Source organism: Macaca mulatta, chromosome 3 (assembly GCF_049350105.2).
Source record: "Macaca mulatta isolate MMU2019108-1 chromosome 3, T2T-MMU8v2.0, whole genome shotgun sequence".
NCBI lineage: Eukaryota > Metazoa > Chordata > Mammalia > Primates > Cercopithecidae > Macaca > Macaca mulatta.
Window position 1 is genome coordinate 13845852 of NC_133408.1, and position 12611 is coordinate 13858462.

Consider the following 12611-nt stretch of genomic DNA (forward strand, 5'->3'; position numbering starts at 1 on the left):
GAGAGTCATCATTTGACTCCTTAACCTAGCTCTCTAGGCCAGCCTGCCTTCTTTTTGAAATACCTCCCTTACCCTTGTGACCACAGTCATATTTCTCAAATTATCAATCCCAGTTTTTCAAAAATGAATCATTGGATGAAAATGTAATTTGTATGAGTACAAATGATTACTTAAATTATATTTACAAATCTGGATTTCTTTTTTTTTTTTTTTTTTTTTTTTTTTGTTGAGATGGAGTCTTGCTACGTTGCCCAGGCTGGAGTGTAGTGGCGTGATCCTGGTTCACTGCGATTTCTGCCTCCTAGGTTCAAGCAATTCTCCTGCCTTGGCCTCCTGAGTAGCTGGGATTTACAGGCACCCGCCACCATGCCTGGCTAATTTTTATATTTTAGTAGAGATGAGGCTCTGCCATGTTGGCCAAGGCTGGTCTCAAACTCCTGACCTCAATGATCCACCCGCCTCGGCCTCCCAAAGTGCTGGGGTTACAGGCATGAGCCCCCATGCCCATCCCTGGGTTTCTAAAATGTGCATCCTAAGATACCAATTGTGGTTTTCTTTCTGCAGGTTTCATTTTCCTTTGGAATTTCTGCTTTACAGACAGAGCAATGGCAGCCCGAGTACTTATAATTGGCAGTGGAGGAAGGGAACATACGCTGGCCTGGAAACTTGCACAGTCTCATCATGTCAAACAAGTGTTGGTTGCCCCAGGAAACGCAGGCACTGCCTGCTCTGAAAAGATTTCAAATAACGGTAATCATGTTTTAAAGTGGGGAGTAATTGTTATGATTTGTTATTAATGGTATGCTGTCAACCGTATCTGTGCTTTATGATAATAAAGATAGGCCAGGCACAGTGGCCATGCCTGTAATCCCAGCACTTTGGGAGGCCAAGACTGGTGGATCATGAGGTCAGGAGATCCAGACCATCCTGGCTAATACGGTGAAACCCCGTCTTTACTAAAAGTACAAAAAATTAGCTGGGCATGGTGGCGGCACCTGTAGTCCCAGCTACTCGGGAGGCTGAGGCAGGAGAATGGTGTGAACCCATGGGGCGGAGCTTGCAGTAAGCCGAGATCACGCCACTGCACTCCAGCCTGGGCGACAGAGCAAGACTCTGTCTCAAAAAATAAAATAAAATAAAATATAGATTGCTCTTCAGGGTTGAGTGCTTTCCTTGACCTTAAAATTTATTTGGTAATTTGAATGCTTGTCCTATGTTATAAACTTAAGGTAACCTATTGTTCAGAATATGGCATTTCCTTATCTTAAACTGTTGTAAACCTGATAAAACACATCCATTGGAAAAGTAATAAGTGCCTAATACAGATTAAAGGCATTTTTGATGTGTATTTTTGTAAATGAAAAGTTTAGTATTGCTAGTAAATACAACTTTCTGGCCACGTGCAGTGGCTCACACCTATAATCCCAGCGCTTTGGGAAGCCAAGGTAGAAGGATTTCTTGAGCCCAGGAGTTTGAGACCAGCCTGGGCAATGTAGTGAGACCCGATCTCTACAAAAAAAATACAAAAATTAGCCAGGCATGGTGGTGCCCATCTATAGTGCCAGCTACTTCGGAGGCTGAGGTGGGAGGATTGCTTGCATCCAGGAGGTCAAGACTGTAGTGAGCTGTGATCTTGCCACTACACTACAGCCAGGGCAACAGAGTAAGAGAGACCGTGTCTCAAAAAACAAAGTTTTTAACAGTTGTAACTCTAATAGATAGATCTCAACCCTTCTCTCTCTCTCTCTCTTTTTTTTTTTTTTTTTTTTTTTGAGACAGAGTCTCACTCTGTCACCCATACTGGCGTGTAGTACAGCATGATCTCAGCTCACTGCAACCTCTGGCTCCTGCGTTCAAGCGATTCTTCTGCCTCAGTCTCCCGAGTAGCTGGCACATGCTGCCACACCTGGCTAATTTTTTGTATTTTTGGTAGAGACCGGGTTTCACTATGTTCGTCAGGCTGGTCTCCAACTCCTGACCTCAGGTGATCTGCCCGCCTCGGCCTCCCAAAGTGCTGGGATTACAGGCATGAGCCACCGTGCCCGGCCTCCACCCTTATCTCTTAATTGACAAAAATGAAAAAATGGTCAGTTCATATCCTACATTAAGCTTGTCAGTGGCTTCAGAAACTCCTCAGTACTCTAATAATACTTAGAATAAAACTCAAACTCCTTTCCATGCCTTACAAAGCCCTTCGTGCAGTCTGTGTTCTGCCTGCTCTTCCATCCTGATCTTTTATATCCCTTTTTCTCTTTTCAGTGTACCCTATCAATGCTGTCCTACCAGTTTCCCAAGCAGAAGCTTGCTGCCTTGGACTTTATATTTGTTCCCACCCTTTACCATGACTGTCTCATTATTCAGAGTTCCACTAAAATGTTAGCCTCCTTAATTATATCTCTCCTACAGTTTCTTACTAAAAGCAAATGTCCATCCCCATTTCATTTGTTTATGATCATGAATGTCTGTGTTTGTTTTTACCTCACTATTGTCTGTCTCCTATGTTCTTTTCCCCCACTAGAATATAATCTCTAGAATGTAAGCTCCATGAGGGCAAGGAACTTGTCTGTCTTGTTTCGCATGGTGTACACAGTGCTTAGTTCCCTATGTCGCACGTAGTATTTATGGAAAAAAGAGCATGGACCCAGCAAGCCACAAACTGTGAGAGGATAGTGGCATGTATATAAGACCAAAAAGAATAAGAAAAAGACAAATTAGAAAATACCTCCTTTTCTGGGATCTTAGTTCTAGGGGTGAGGTATTATATCTGTTTATTAGAGAATTGGGACAGTTTATGTGCAATTGAGGTCATACAGGCCCGCCCATCAAAATCTCTTAAGATTGTCATGAGACTGCTACAAGTAGTCTTGTAAGACTACTAAGAGACCTCTTCCTCTTGTTGCCCTCTTCTATACTGATAATAGTTGACCCTGCTCAGCCTAGTTGTGTTCAGGACCACTAATCCAAAGTGCATGGTACTCCATCCTAATCACAGTCAGGTAGTTGCTACAGATTGAGGACCCTACCTTTTCTGGACTTGGACCCTATACAGTAGTCACCAGCCTATCCACAATTTCACTTTCCACAGTTTCAGTTACCCACAGTCAGCTGTAGTCCAAAAATATTCAATGGAAAATTTCAGAAATAATTCATAAATTTTACATTGCACACCAGTCTAGCATAGCATGATGAAATTTTGTGCCGTCCAACCTGATAGGTGAATCTTGTCCAGCATATCCATGTTGTTACTTAGTCACCCTGTCGGTTATCAGATTGACTATCATGTTATCTCAGTGCACGTGCTCAGGTAACCCTGTTTTACTTAATAGTGGCTCCAAAGCTGATGCTGGCATATAGTTATAATTGTTCTATTTTAGTATTAGTGATAGTTAATCTTTTACTGTGCATAATTTGTAAATTAAACTTTATCATAGGTATTTACATATAGGAAGAAACATACTATATATAGGGTTCAGCACTGTGGTTTCAGGCATCCACTGGGGTCTTAGAATGTGTCTTCCAAGGATAAGGAGGGACAACTGTACCTCACAAATACCACTTCTTGCACTCTACCAATGGCAGAGTGTTTGTAGACTTCAGCTGACTTAACAAATAGTGGTCCAGACACAGTGAAGCAGGAGAGCACCTATGGAGCCAAACGATGTTCAGTTGTGGTTGATTCTACCACTAGTTACTTAGAAGTCCACAGAGGAAAATTTACCTGACTTGTAGGTTGGAAAAGAGAGGTTCCTCTTAAAAGTGTCATTGAGTTCTTAGCTTAAACAGCTCTGCCCCAAAGAGATCCCTCCTGTCTCAACCTGAAATAGCTTCTCGAATTCTCTCCATATCAAATTTGCTTAATTTGTTCATATTTGCTATTCTTTTGTTTGTATATTTATTACCCAGCATTCCTACAGCGGATTGTAAACATGTTAAGTATAGGGAACTTGCTTGTGTTGACATCTTTTTTTTTTTTTTTTTTTTTTTTTTTGAGACGGAGTTTCACTCTTGTTACCCAGGCTGGAGTGCAATGGCGTGATCTCGGCTCACTGCAACCTCCGCCTCCCTGGTTCAAGCGATTCTCCTGTCTCAGCCTCCCGAGTAGTTGGGACTACAGGCACTTGCCACCACTCCCAGCTACTTTTTGTGTTTTCAGTAGAGACGGGGTTTCATTATGTTGTTCAGGCTGGTCTCAAACTCCTGACCTCAGGTGATCCACCCACCTCGGCCTCCCAAAGTGCTGGGATTATAGGCGTGAGCCACTGTACCCAGCCGTGTTGACATCTTAATACCAGTGCTGAAGATAGTACCTAGCACATAGTGGATTTTTAGTATAATTGAATGATTGACATTAAAAGACCAATTTCTGAATATATCTTATGGTATGTTTTTTGTTTAATACGTGATCAATATTAGTGACATGAACAATATCATGGAGATGGTACTTTGTGGCTCTTTTGGGAAGTTTATTGGTGTTTTCATCTGTCTACAATGAGAACTGAGCTTTGTTGGTTAGCCTAATGCACCCTCGTCTGAATTTCAAATGTTGAAACTGTCATCTCTGCCATTATAAGAAAACCAACAGATAACAAGCATACAAAATTACAGAACTTTGTTTTTAGTGAGACTCTTAGTTTACTTAAGAGGAATGTTTTTGTAAATGCAGTGTTTTTTCTGTTTACAGCCATCTCAACCAGTGACCACACTGCCCTTGCTCAATTCTGCAAAGAGGAGAAAATTGAATTCGTAGTTGTTGGACCAGAAGCACCTCTGGCTGCTGGTAAAGTTTGTTTCTGTTTATTGTTGCAGTATATTCAGTGCAAACAGGAGCTTAGGGATCATCTAATCCAATTTAGTTTACAGATGAGAATTTGTAATATTATATTGGAAAAAGAACTTTCACTCTCGAAATTTATGGAGTCTAGATTTTTTTTCCCAAGCATCAATTATATGATGAGTTAGAGATCAAATTTGCAGCCATGGAAAACATTTTATATGTCTTTATTCTGCTGTATTCTGGTGTGTGTTTAATAATCCATATATGCAAATATAACAACTTTTGATAGATTTGAATAACGTTAGTAGCATTTTATGTCTATCCAGTAGACAACATGAAAAAGTTAGTTATCCTCTGCCACCAGTCATCTGCCTTGTCTAGATGTAGATATAGTCTGATACTAATTCATCTTCAGGCTGAAAAGTTCCTGGGGAGACCTTGGTTCACCTAAGGCTACTGTTTTCATCCACAGGGATTGTTGGGAACCTGACGTCTGCAGGAGTGCGATGCTTTGGCCCAACAGCAGAAGCGGCTCAGTTAGAGTCCAGCAAAAGGTTTGCCAAAGAGTTTATGGACAGACATGGAATCCCAACTGCGCAATGGAAGGCTTTCACCAAACCTGAAGAGGCCTGCAGCTTCATTTTGAGGTAGGTAAATGGTTGCCTGTGAAGGACAGTTGTTTAGTTGTGATATTTAAATACACAGGTCAATGGCCAGGTGCGGTGGCTCACCTGTAATCCTAGCACTTTGGGAGGCCGAGGCAGGTGAATCACTTGAGCTCAGGAGTTAGAGACCAACCTGGGTAACATGGTAAAACCCTGTCTCTACAAAAAATACAGAAAAAAAAATAGCCAGGCATGGTGGTGTGCACCTGTAGTCCCAGCTACTCTAAAGGCCAAAGTGGGAGGATCACTTCAACCCAGGAGGCGGAGGCTGCACTGAGCCAGGATTGCGCCACTCCACTGCAGCCTGGGTGACAGAGTGAGAGCCTGTCTCAAAAAAATTAAATAAATATACAGGTTACTTCTGTGTTGAAAATGTAATGCTAGGTCCTTAGGCTGTCACAAGATTATGGTAAAATAATTATGGAAAAAGCTTTCTCAATAAATATTATGTGGGTTGTCTTTTTCCAGAACCAAAATAAAATGGGATTCTATGCATATAGAGTTTATACGATCTTGTGGCCTTGCAGGAAGGTGACATGTTTAATAAAATCTGAGTAGCTCCTCGGGGGTAAAATACACTTGGTTCTGCAGTTTTGCTCTCTTTTCACAGCCATGTTTTTGGTTTTTGGGTCCCCGCCCCCACCATCCCCCCAGTCTGAGACGGGGTCTCTTTCTGTCACCCAGGCTGGAGTGCAGTGGTGTGATCTTGGCTCACTGCGACCTCTGCCTCCTGGACTCAAGCAATCCTCCCACCTCTGTCTCACAAGTAGCTGGGACAATGGGCACACACCACCACTCCCAGCTAGTTTTTGTATTTTTTATAGAAGGCTGAGTTTTACCATGTTGCCCAGGCTGGTCTCAAACTCTAGAGCTCAAGAGATCCACGTCCCTCTGACTCCCAAAGTGCTGGGATTACAGGCGTGAGCCATCACACTAGGCCTCACAGCCAGATTGACAAACACGGTGGCATCTTACAACATAAAGAACATTGATTTTTTTTTTTATCATAAATAATTAACCAGAGTGAGTAATCATCACTTGGTCATCTGCCACCACTATTGCAATTTTAGATTTCAAAATTAAGCATCCTTTGTTCTCTACTACGTGGAAAGCATTGAGCAATTAATGAGTGTTAGTAGACACATGCCTTTGCCCTTTTTTTGTTGACATTTCTGCTACCTGGTATGTTTTCCTTTCAGTTGTATCAGTTTCATTTTTTTCCATTCATATCCTACAGAGTTTCTTAAACACTGAATATTATCATTTCCTAGTAGCCAGATGCCTTGAGCAAGTAACAGTTTTGTTACTTACTTTGGGTAAGTCTCCTTCCAGACCCCCAGGCCCACTTGATAATTTAGTATGTGTACTCCCAGAAATGGTCTGTGTATGCTTGTTGTTATATAGCTGCATTTTCTACTTGAATGAGAGTACTGTTTGCTACTTTGTATCTTAGAGATTATACCATATGTACTCTATACACCTATTCTTCAAAGATATTGCCTATATAATCTCATGATAAATGAAAAAAGCAAAGTTATAGGTACTGTATGATTACAACTATAAAGAAATATGTAGGGGAAAACATCCTGGTGGGAAGTACATCAAAATGTGTTGAAATGATAAGTAATTTTTTTCATTCTGCTTTTCAGTCATTGCTATAGCGTATCGTTACAAAATCCCACAGCATTTTAAAATCTTGAGTTGTAGCATTTTGTTGGATGTTGAAGATTACTCTGTCTTTACAGTGCAGACTTCCCTGCTTTGGTTGTGAAGGCCAGTGGTCTTGCGGCTGGAAAAGGGGTGATTGTTGCAAAGAGCAAAGAAGAGGCCTGCAAAGCTGTACAAGAGATCATGCAGGTAGGCTGAGTCTTTTGAAAAAATTTACCTTTCTATTCATACTGAATAAATACCCTTTTAAGTTTAAAAAATGTTCCTCACAATAAGGAAAATCTATTTTGCAAACACATGGGTAAGTTATTTTTTATAATTCCATATGTTATAATCCATCTCTACAAAATAGTTATTACAGATTTACATGGTAAACTAAACCATGATTGTATTATTTTGAAGTAAATTGTAACATCCTTTGTTGTCTGCCACTGAAAGAAAATCCTCAGACTCTAAAACATATAAATAAATTATGTCCATCCGTGAGGACAAAAGTATTTGTCCCATGTGTCCCGGGTCTAAGAGAAGTAACTTAATGAATGAATATGCTTTGTCTTTCGTGATCGATCTTTGTTGTTGTGGGTTTTCTGTCCTTGTAGAAATCTACTTTCACAGGCATTCTTTAGTATAGTTATTACAGCCAAACATGTATAATTATAATCAGAAGTGAGGATTAAGTGGTGATAATGAAAACATCTGTTTTTCCCATACGTTATTTGAAACTGGATCACCAAATCTTCAGGAGAATATTAGAGATATGTTTATTCCATCTATACCAGTGTTTGCTACACTATTGCCACATTAAAAATAGGAAACATTTATATGTTCCCTTTGAGTCTTTCTGAAAGGGAAAGAAAAATTGCAGTACTCACTGGTTCATAATACAAATGCTAGATAATGCTAAAAGTCAACTAAGTAAATATTGAAAACTTACCAAACCTCTTTTTTTTTAAAAAAAAAAAAAAAAACTTACAATCAGGAGAAAGCCTTTGGGGCAGCCGGAGAAACAATTGTCATTGAAGAACTTCTTGACGGAGAAGAGGTGTCTGTATGTATATCCATCTTTTTGGCTTTTATAGTGTGTAAGAAGCTGTCATCTGACCTATGTACCCCAGAAAAGACTTGATATACTCTGGTTGCTTCATCTAGAAACGTAAACCCAGCAGTTACAAAGGAATTTGTATACTTTTATTGTTGGGGGGTGCAAATGAAAAAAGAATTGATCCTCTGTTAGTCATCCCTAGTGTGTTAGTGGGGCACTTGGACTTATATCACACATTATTGAGGTTCTGAATTAATTCAAACATTCATGCTTTTTCTTTCACATACAGTTTATTGCAAAATAAATAAAGTCACCTTAAACCAAGTTTTAATGCCTGGAAACTTAAAGTGGCGAAAAGGTTGAAATCTTTTACTTTGAGAGTAGCTTGGTTTTTTTCTAACTTACCCAAAAATTACAAATCCTTCAGAAGTTGAGTACATTGTGATTCTTGATGTATGTAGCTTAATGTTATTGATGTTTTAGTTCATTTTTCTGTTTAAAAAAAAAAAAAAACTTTTCCTCAAAGAACTAAGGGACATATAGTTTGCGTTACTAAATTTCTTTTTTTACTTTTTCACAGTTAACATAAATGGACTATTTTGTTTTCTTTATAGTGTCTGTGCTTCACTGATGGCAAGACTGTGGCCCCCATGCCACCGGCGCAGGACCATAAGCGATTACTGGAGGGAGATGGCGGCCCTAACACAGGGGGAATGGGAGCCTATTGTCCGGCCCCTCAGGTACTTCCTGAAGACTCTGCTGAAGTCTTGTAGTAGTTTGATTTTCTCAGAGAACTCTTAGATGATACTTTATATTTTGTTTTGTTTTCTGTTTGTTTGTTGCTATAAATTGTTACTAATCAGCAATTAAATGAAGAGTATCTTTTCTGGTCTCTAAAAATAACTTTTCCTAAAAGCCTTTTTTGAAGAACCAAAATAAACCAATCTGTAGTGTGGATTGAATAGATCCTCCTATTCCCTCCTCTCTACACCCAATTTTTAACACATGGGAGCCTGTTGTGGTCTTGGATTCATCTTTGGATATCCGTGGTTCAGCACAAAAGTGTTGTCTGTGTGTATCTGTGTGTATGTGATGTGAATTGAGAACCAAGTCAGATCAGAATTTGTTCTGATCTTTCTACTTCATAACAGAGAACACGTTTCCAAACAATTTCTGCACAGTTTTTGTTATTGTTTTTTGAGACGGAGTCTCGCTCTGTCACCAGGCTGGAGTGCAATGGAGAGATCTTGGCTCACTACACCCTCCACCTCCCGGATTCAAGCAGTTCTCCTGCCTCAGCCTCCCGAGTAGCTGGGACTACAGGCGCACACCACTACGCCAGGCTAATTTTTGTATTTTTAGTAAAGGTGGGGTTTCACCATGTTGGCCAGTGTATGGTCTCGATCTCTTGACCTTGTGATCTGCCTGCCTCGGCCTCCCAAAGTGCTGGGATTACAGGTGTGAGCCACCACGCCTGGCCTTCTACACAGTTTTTATTAGGAATTTGTGTTCTTGGCATATATTACCAGTAGGTTAGCAATCCAGAAACTCATCTGTTCTTTTCATTGATGATACTCATAATTGTTTGTGCTAATATAGTGCCCCTTTACATATTTTTCTTGCTTAAAAGATTAAAAATAGGCTGGGCATGGTGGCTCACACCTGTAATTGCAGCACTTTGGGAGGCCGAGGCGGGTGGATCACCTGAGGTCAGGAGTTTGAGACCAGCCCGACCAACATGGAGAAACCCCGTCCCTACTGAAAATACAGAAATTAGCCAGGCACGTTGGCACATGCCTATAGTCCCAGCTACTCGGGAGGCTAAGGCAGGAGAATCACTTGAACCCAGGAGGCAGAGGTTGTGGTGAGCCAAGATTGCACCATTGCACTCCAACCTGGACAATAAGAGCAAAACTCCACCTCAAAAAAAGAAAGATTAAAAATAAACTTCTTTTTTTTTTTTTAAAGACTTCATAAGTATAGGCCAGCCAGGCATGGTGGTTCACACCTGTAATCCCAACACTTGTATTAAAACTACCATTTGGTAATAGTGGATTCTAGGAACTATCTCGGGGTCTAATTTTTACAATTATATTCATAAGTCCAGATTCTTAACCTATATAGGCTTATGAAATATGCAGCATATACTGGGAAAGATACAAAGAAGCCTTAGGGTAGGAGAGAACTTCTTTCATTTCTGTTAGGTTTTGGGAAATTATTTTTGGCTAGTTCTTTTAAAGGTGTGTGTTCTTGAAAATCATAAAGCTAAAATACCTACTTGATGTCATTGTGAAGGTTGAGAAAGTTTAAATCTTTCAAGTTCAAAGTGCTCAGCCTGTTTCAGGTAGTAAAAAAATGAGTTATCCTCATCATCCCCTTCTGTTGTCCCATGTAATACCTCTTAGACTTTTTAAGTTACCTGTTACATTTAAGTGTTTCTGCATGTTCTCCAGGTTTCTAATGATCTATTACTAAAAATTAAAGATACTGTTCTTCAGAGGACAGTGGATGGCATGCAGCAAGAGGGTACTCCATATACAGGTAGGCCCACTCACGTTACTATGGAAGCCACCTGTAGAGTAACTTTGCACTTTTGATAAAACTTATTTTCCATTCTCTTTTTTTCATCAGTTTTTAATGGACCATTTTTTTAATGTTTATGATTTTTCCTAAACTTTGATTATTAGAAGTTTATGTAGTAGATTTTGTATTTGTAATACAGTGTCTTCATTATCGATTTTCTTTCTCTCTCTCTTTTTTTTTTTTTTTTTTAAATGAAGGTATTCTCTATGCTGGAATAATGCTGACCAAGGATGGCCCAAAAGTTCTAGAGTTTAATTGCCGTTTTGGTGATCCAGAGTGCCAAGTGGGTAAAAATATCGAAGTATTACTTAGTAGAAGATACGTGTTATTTTAATCTTGGAATTTATCAGCCTGGAAGTAATTACCTTTGGGAAGTTCGTGCAAGTTCTGCTAGTACCCCAGTGAATACAATGTTTAAGGAAAACTAACATTTATCTCACCTGCCATGTGGATTATGTTTTTCCAGGTAATCCTCCCACTTCTTAAAAGTGATCTTTATGAAGTGATTCAGTCCACCTTAAATGGACTGCTCTGCACATCTCTGCCTGTTTGGCTAGAAAACCACACCGCCCTAACTGTTGTCATGGCAAGTAAAGGTTATCCTGGAGACTACACCAAGGGTGTAGAGATAACAGGTGAGTGTCAGGGAGCAAGAGGGTGGAGTACAATGTGACAAGTGCCAGCGCCACAGCAGACCTCCCTCCCACACTAAGGCTTGCTCTTGATAAGAGTGTGAAGCCATCAGAAACCTTTCAGAGGGTCCTAACCTAACCATGTTGCTTATTGGATATGTGTGTTCAAATATCCACAATTACTATATTCAAAGAACCGTTGATTTTCCTTCCTGTGCAAGGAAGACATAAGTGGCAGAACCATATCTCCAGAGTGTCACCCAGTGCAGCCTTCCACCTGCCTAGAGCCAGGGTAATAATGAGATTCTCTGAGAGTCAGAGGGACATTAGTGCAAAGTATATCAATAAGATACATTTTGGAGATTAGGACTCTGAATTATCACAAATGCATACAGTCTTGTGTGGTTTGACACCCAGTTTACAGTGCACCCCATAGTCACTTGGATGGTAAAATTCAAATAGTTTCAGTTTGTCCTTTTTTTTTTTTTTTTCTCTTTATAGTAGGTGAAAAATCTCGTTAAATGATGTTAAATCTAAGGTCCAGTGCCGTAAGTCCAAAGGCAGACCTCTGTAACCCCTAGCAGGCTATAGTTTGGCCACTCTCGGTGCTCCAGTAGTGTATTTGGGGGTTTCCTTTTTTTTTTTTTTTTTTTGAGATGGACTCTAGCTCTGTCGCCTAGGCTAGAGTGCAGTGGTACGCTCGGCTCACTGTAACCTCCCCTTGGGTTCAAGTGATTCTTCTGGCTCAGCCTCCCAAGTAACTGGATTACAGGTGTGCACCACCAGGCCCAGCTAATTTCTGTATTTTTAGTAGAGATGGGGTTTCACCATGTTGGCCTGGCTGGTCTTGAACTCCTGACCTCAAGTGATCCGCTCACCTCGTCCTCCCAAAGTGTTGGGATTACAGGCGTGAGCCACCGTGTCCAGCCTCCAATAGTGTATTTAATTCAACAACCCCATAAACTGTCTTGCCCAGACACCAAGTCCATTGCCTTATGAATCCCATGCATGGCAGCTAGGCAGTTAGGAACTGATTGCTTTTGAATATGGACAAAGAAAGAAATGGGCCAGAACCAAGATCCCTTGCATTGGTGAAATTTCCCTAAGATTAAAATAACAAGTATGTAATAGTTATACCAGAGCAATATTGAGTTTTACTGATACTGGCAGGCAGAGTAGCCATTCAGAATCACTAAATGGCTTTCTGTTGTAAAAACACTCACGGAAGATGTATATTAACAAACTAC

The 12611-nt window shown here is 40.3% G+C and overlaps 1 protein-coding gene across 15 annotated transcripts in view; it reads left to right on the plus strand.

Annotated features, from left to right (window-relative positions):
• The window catches only part of GART (phosphoribosylglycinamide formyltransferase, phosphoribosylglycinamide synthetase, phosphoribosylaminoimidazole synthetase), a 38530-nt gene that overhangs the window by 3598 nt on the left and 22321 nt on the right, over nt 1-12611 (plus strand). For 8 of the 15 annotated variants that reach the window (XM_015132982.3, XM_077995794.1, XM_077995793.1 and 5 more), the window contains 9 exons: nt 565-750; nt 4682-4777; nt 5247-5421; nt 7185-7296; nt 8087-8155; nt 8764-8889; nt 10603-10690; nt 10930-11015; nt 11199-11367. In XM_015132982.3, coding sequence (XP_014988468.3) covers nt 606-750; nt 4682-4777; nt 5247-5421; nt 7185-7296; nt 8087-8155; nt 8764-8889; nt 10603-10690; nt 10930-11015; nt 11199-11367 — 1066 coding nt within the window. In that variant the 5' untranslated portion in view covers nt 565-605. The remainder of the gene's footprint in view (nt 1-564; nt 751-4681; nt 4778-5246; nt 5422-7184; nt 7297-8086; nt 8156-8763; nt 8890-10602; nt 10691-10929; nt 11016-11198; nt 11368-12611) is intronic. The other 7 variants (XM_077995800.1, XM_077995799.1, XM_077995797.1 and 4 more) reach the window with 1 other exon arrangement.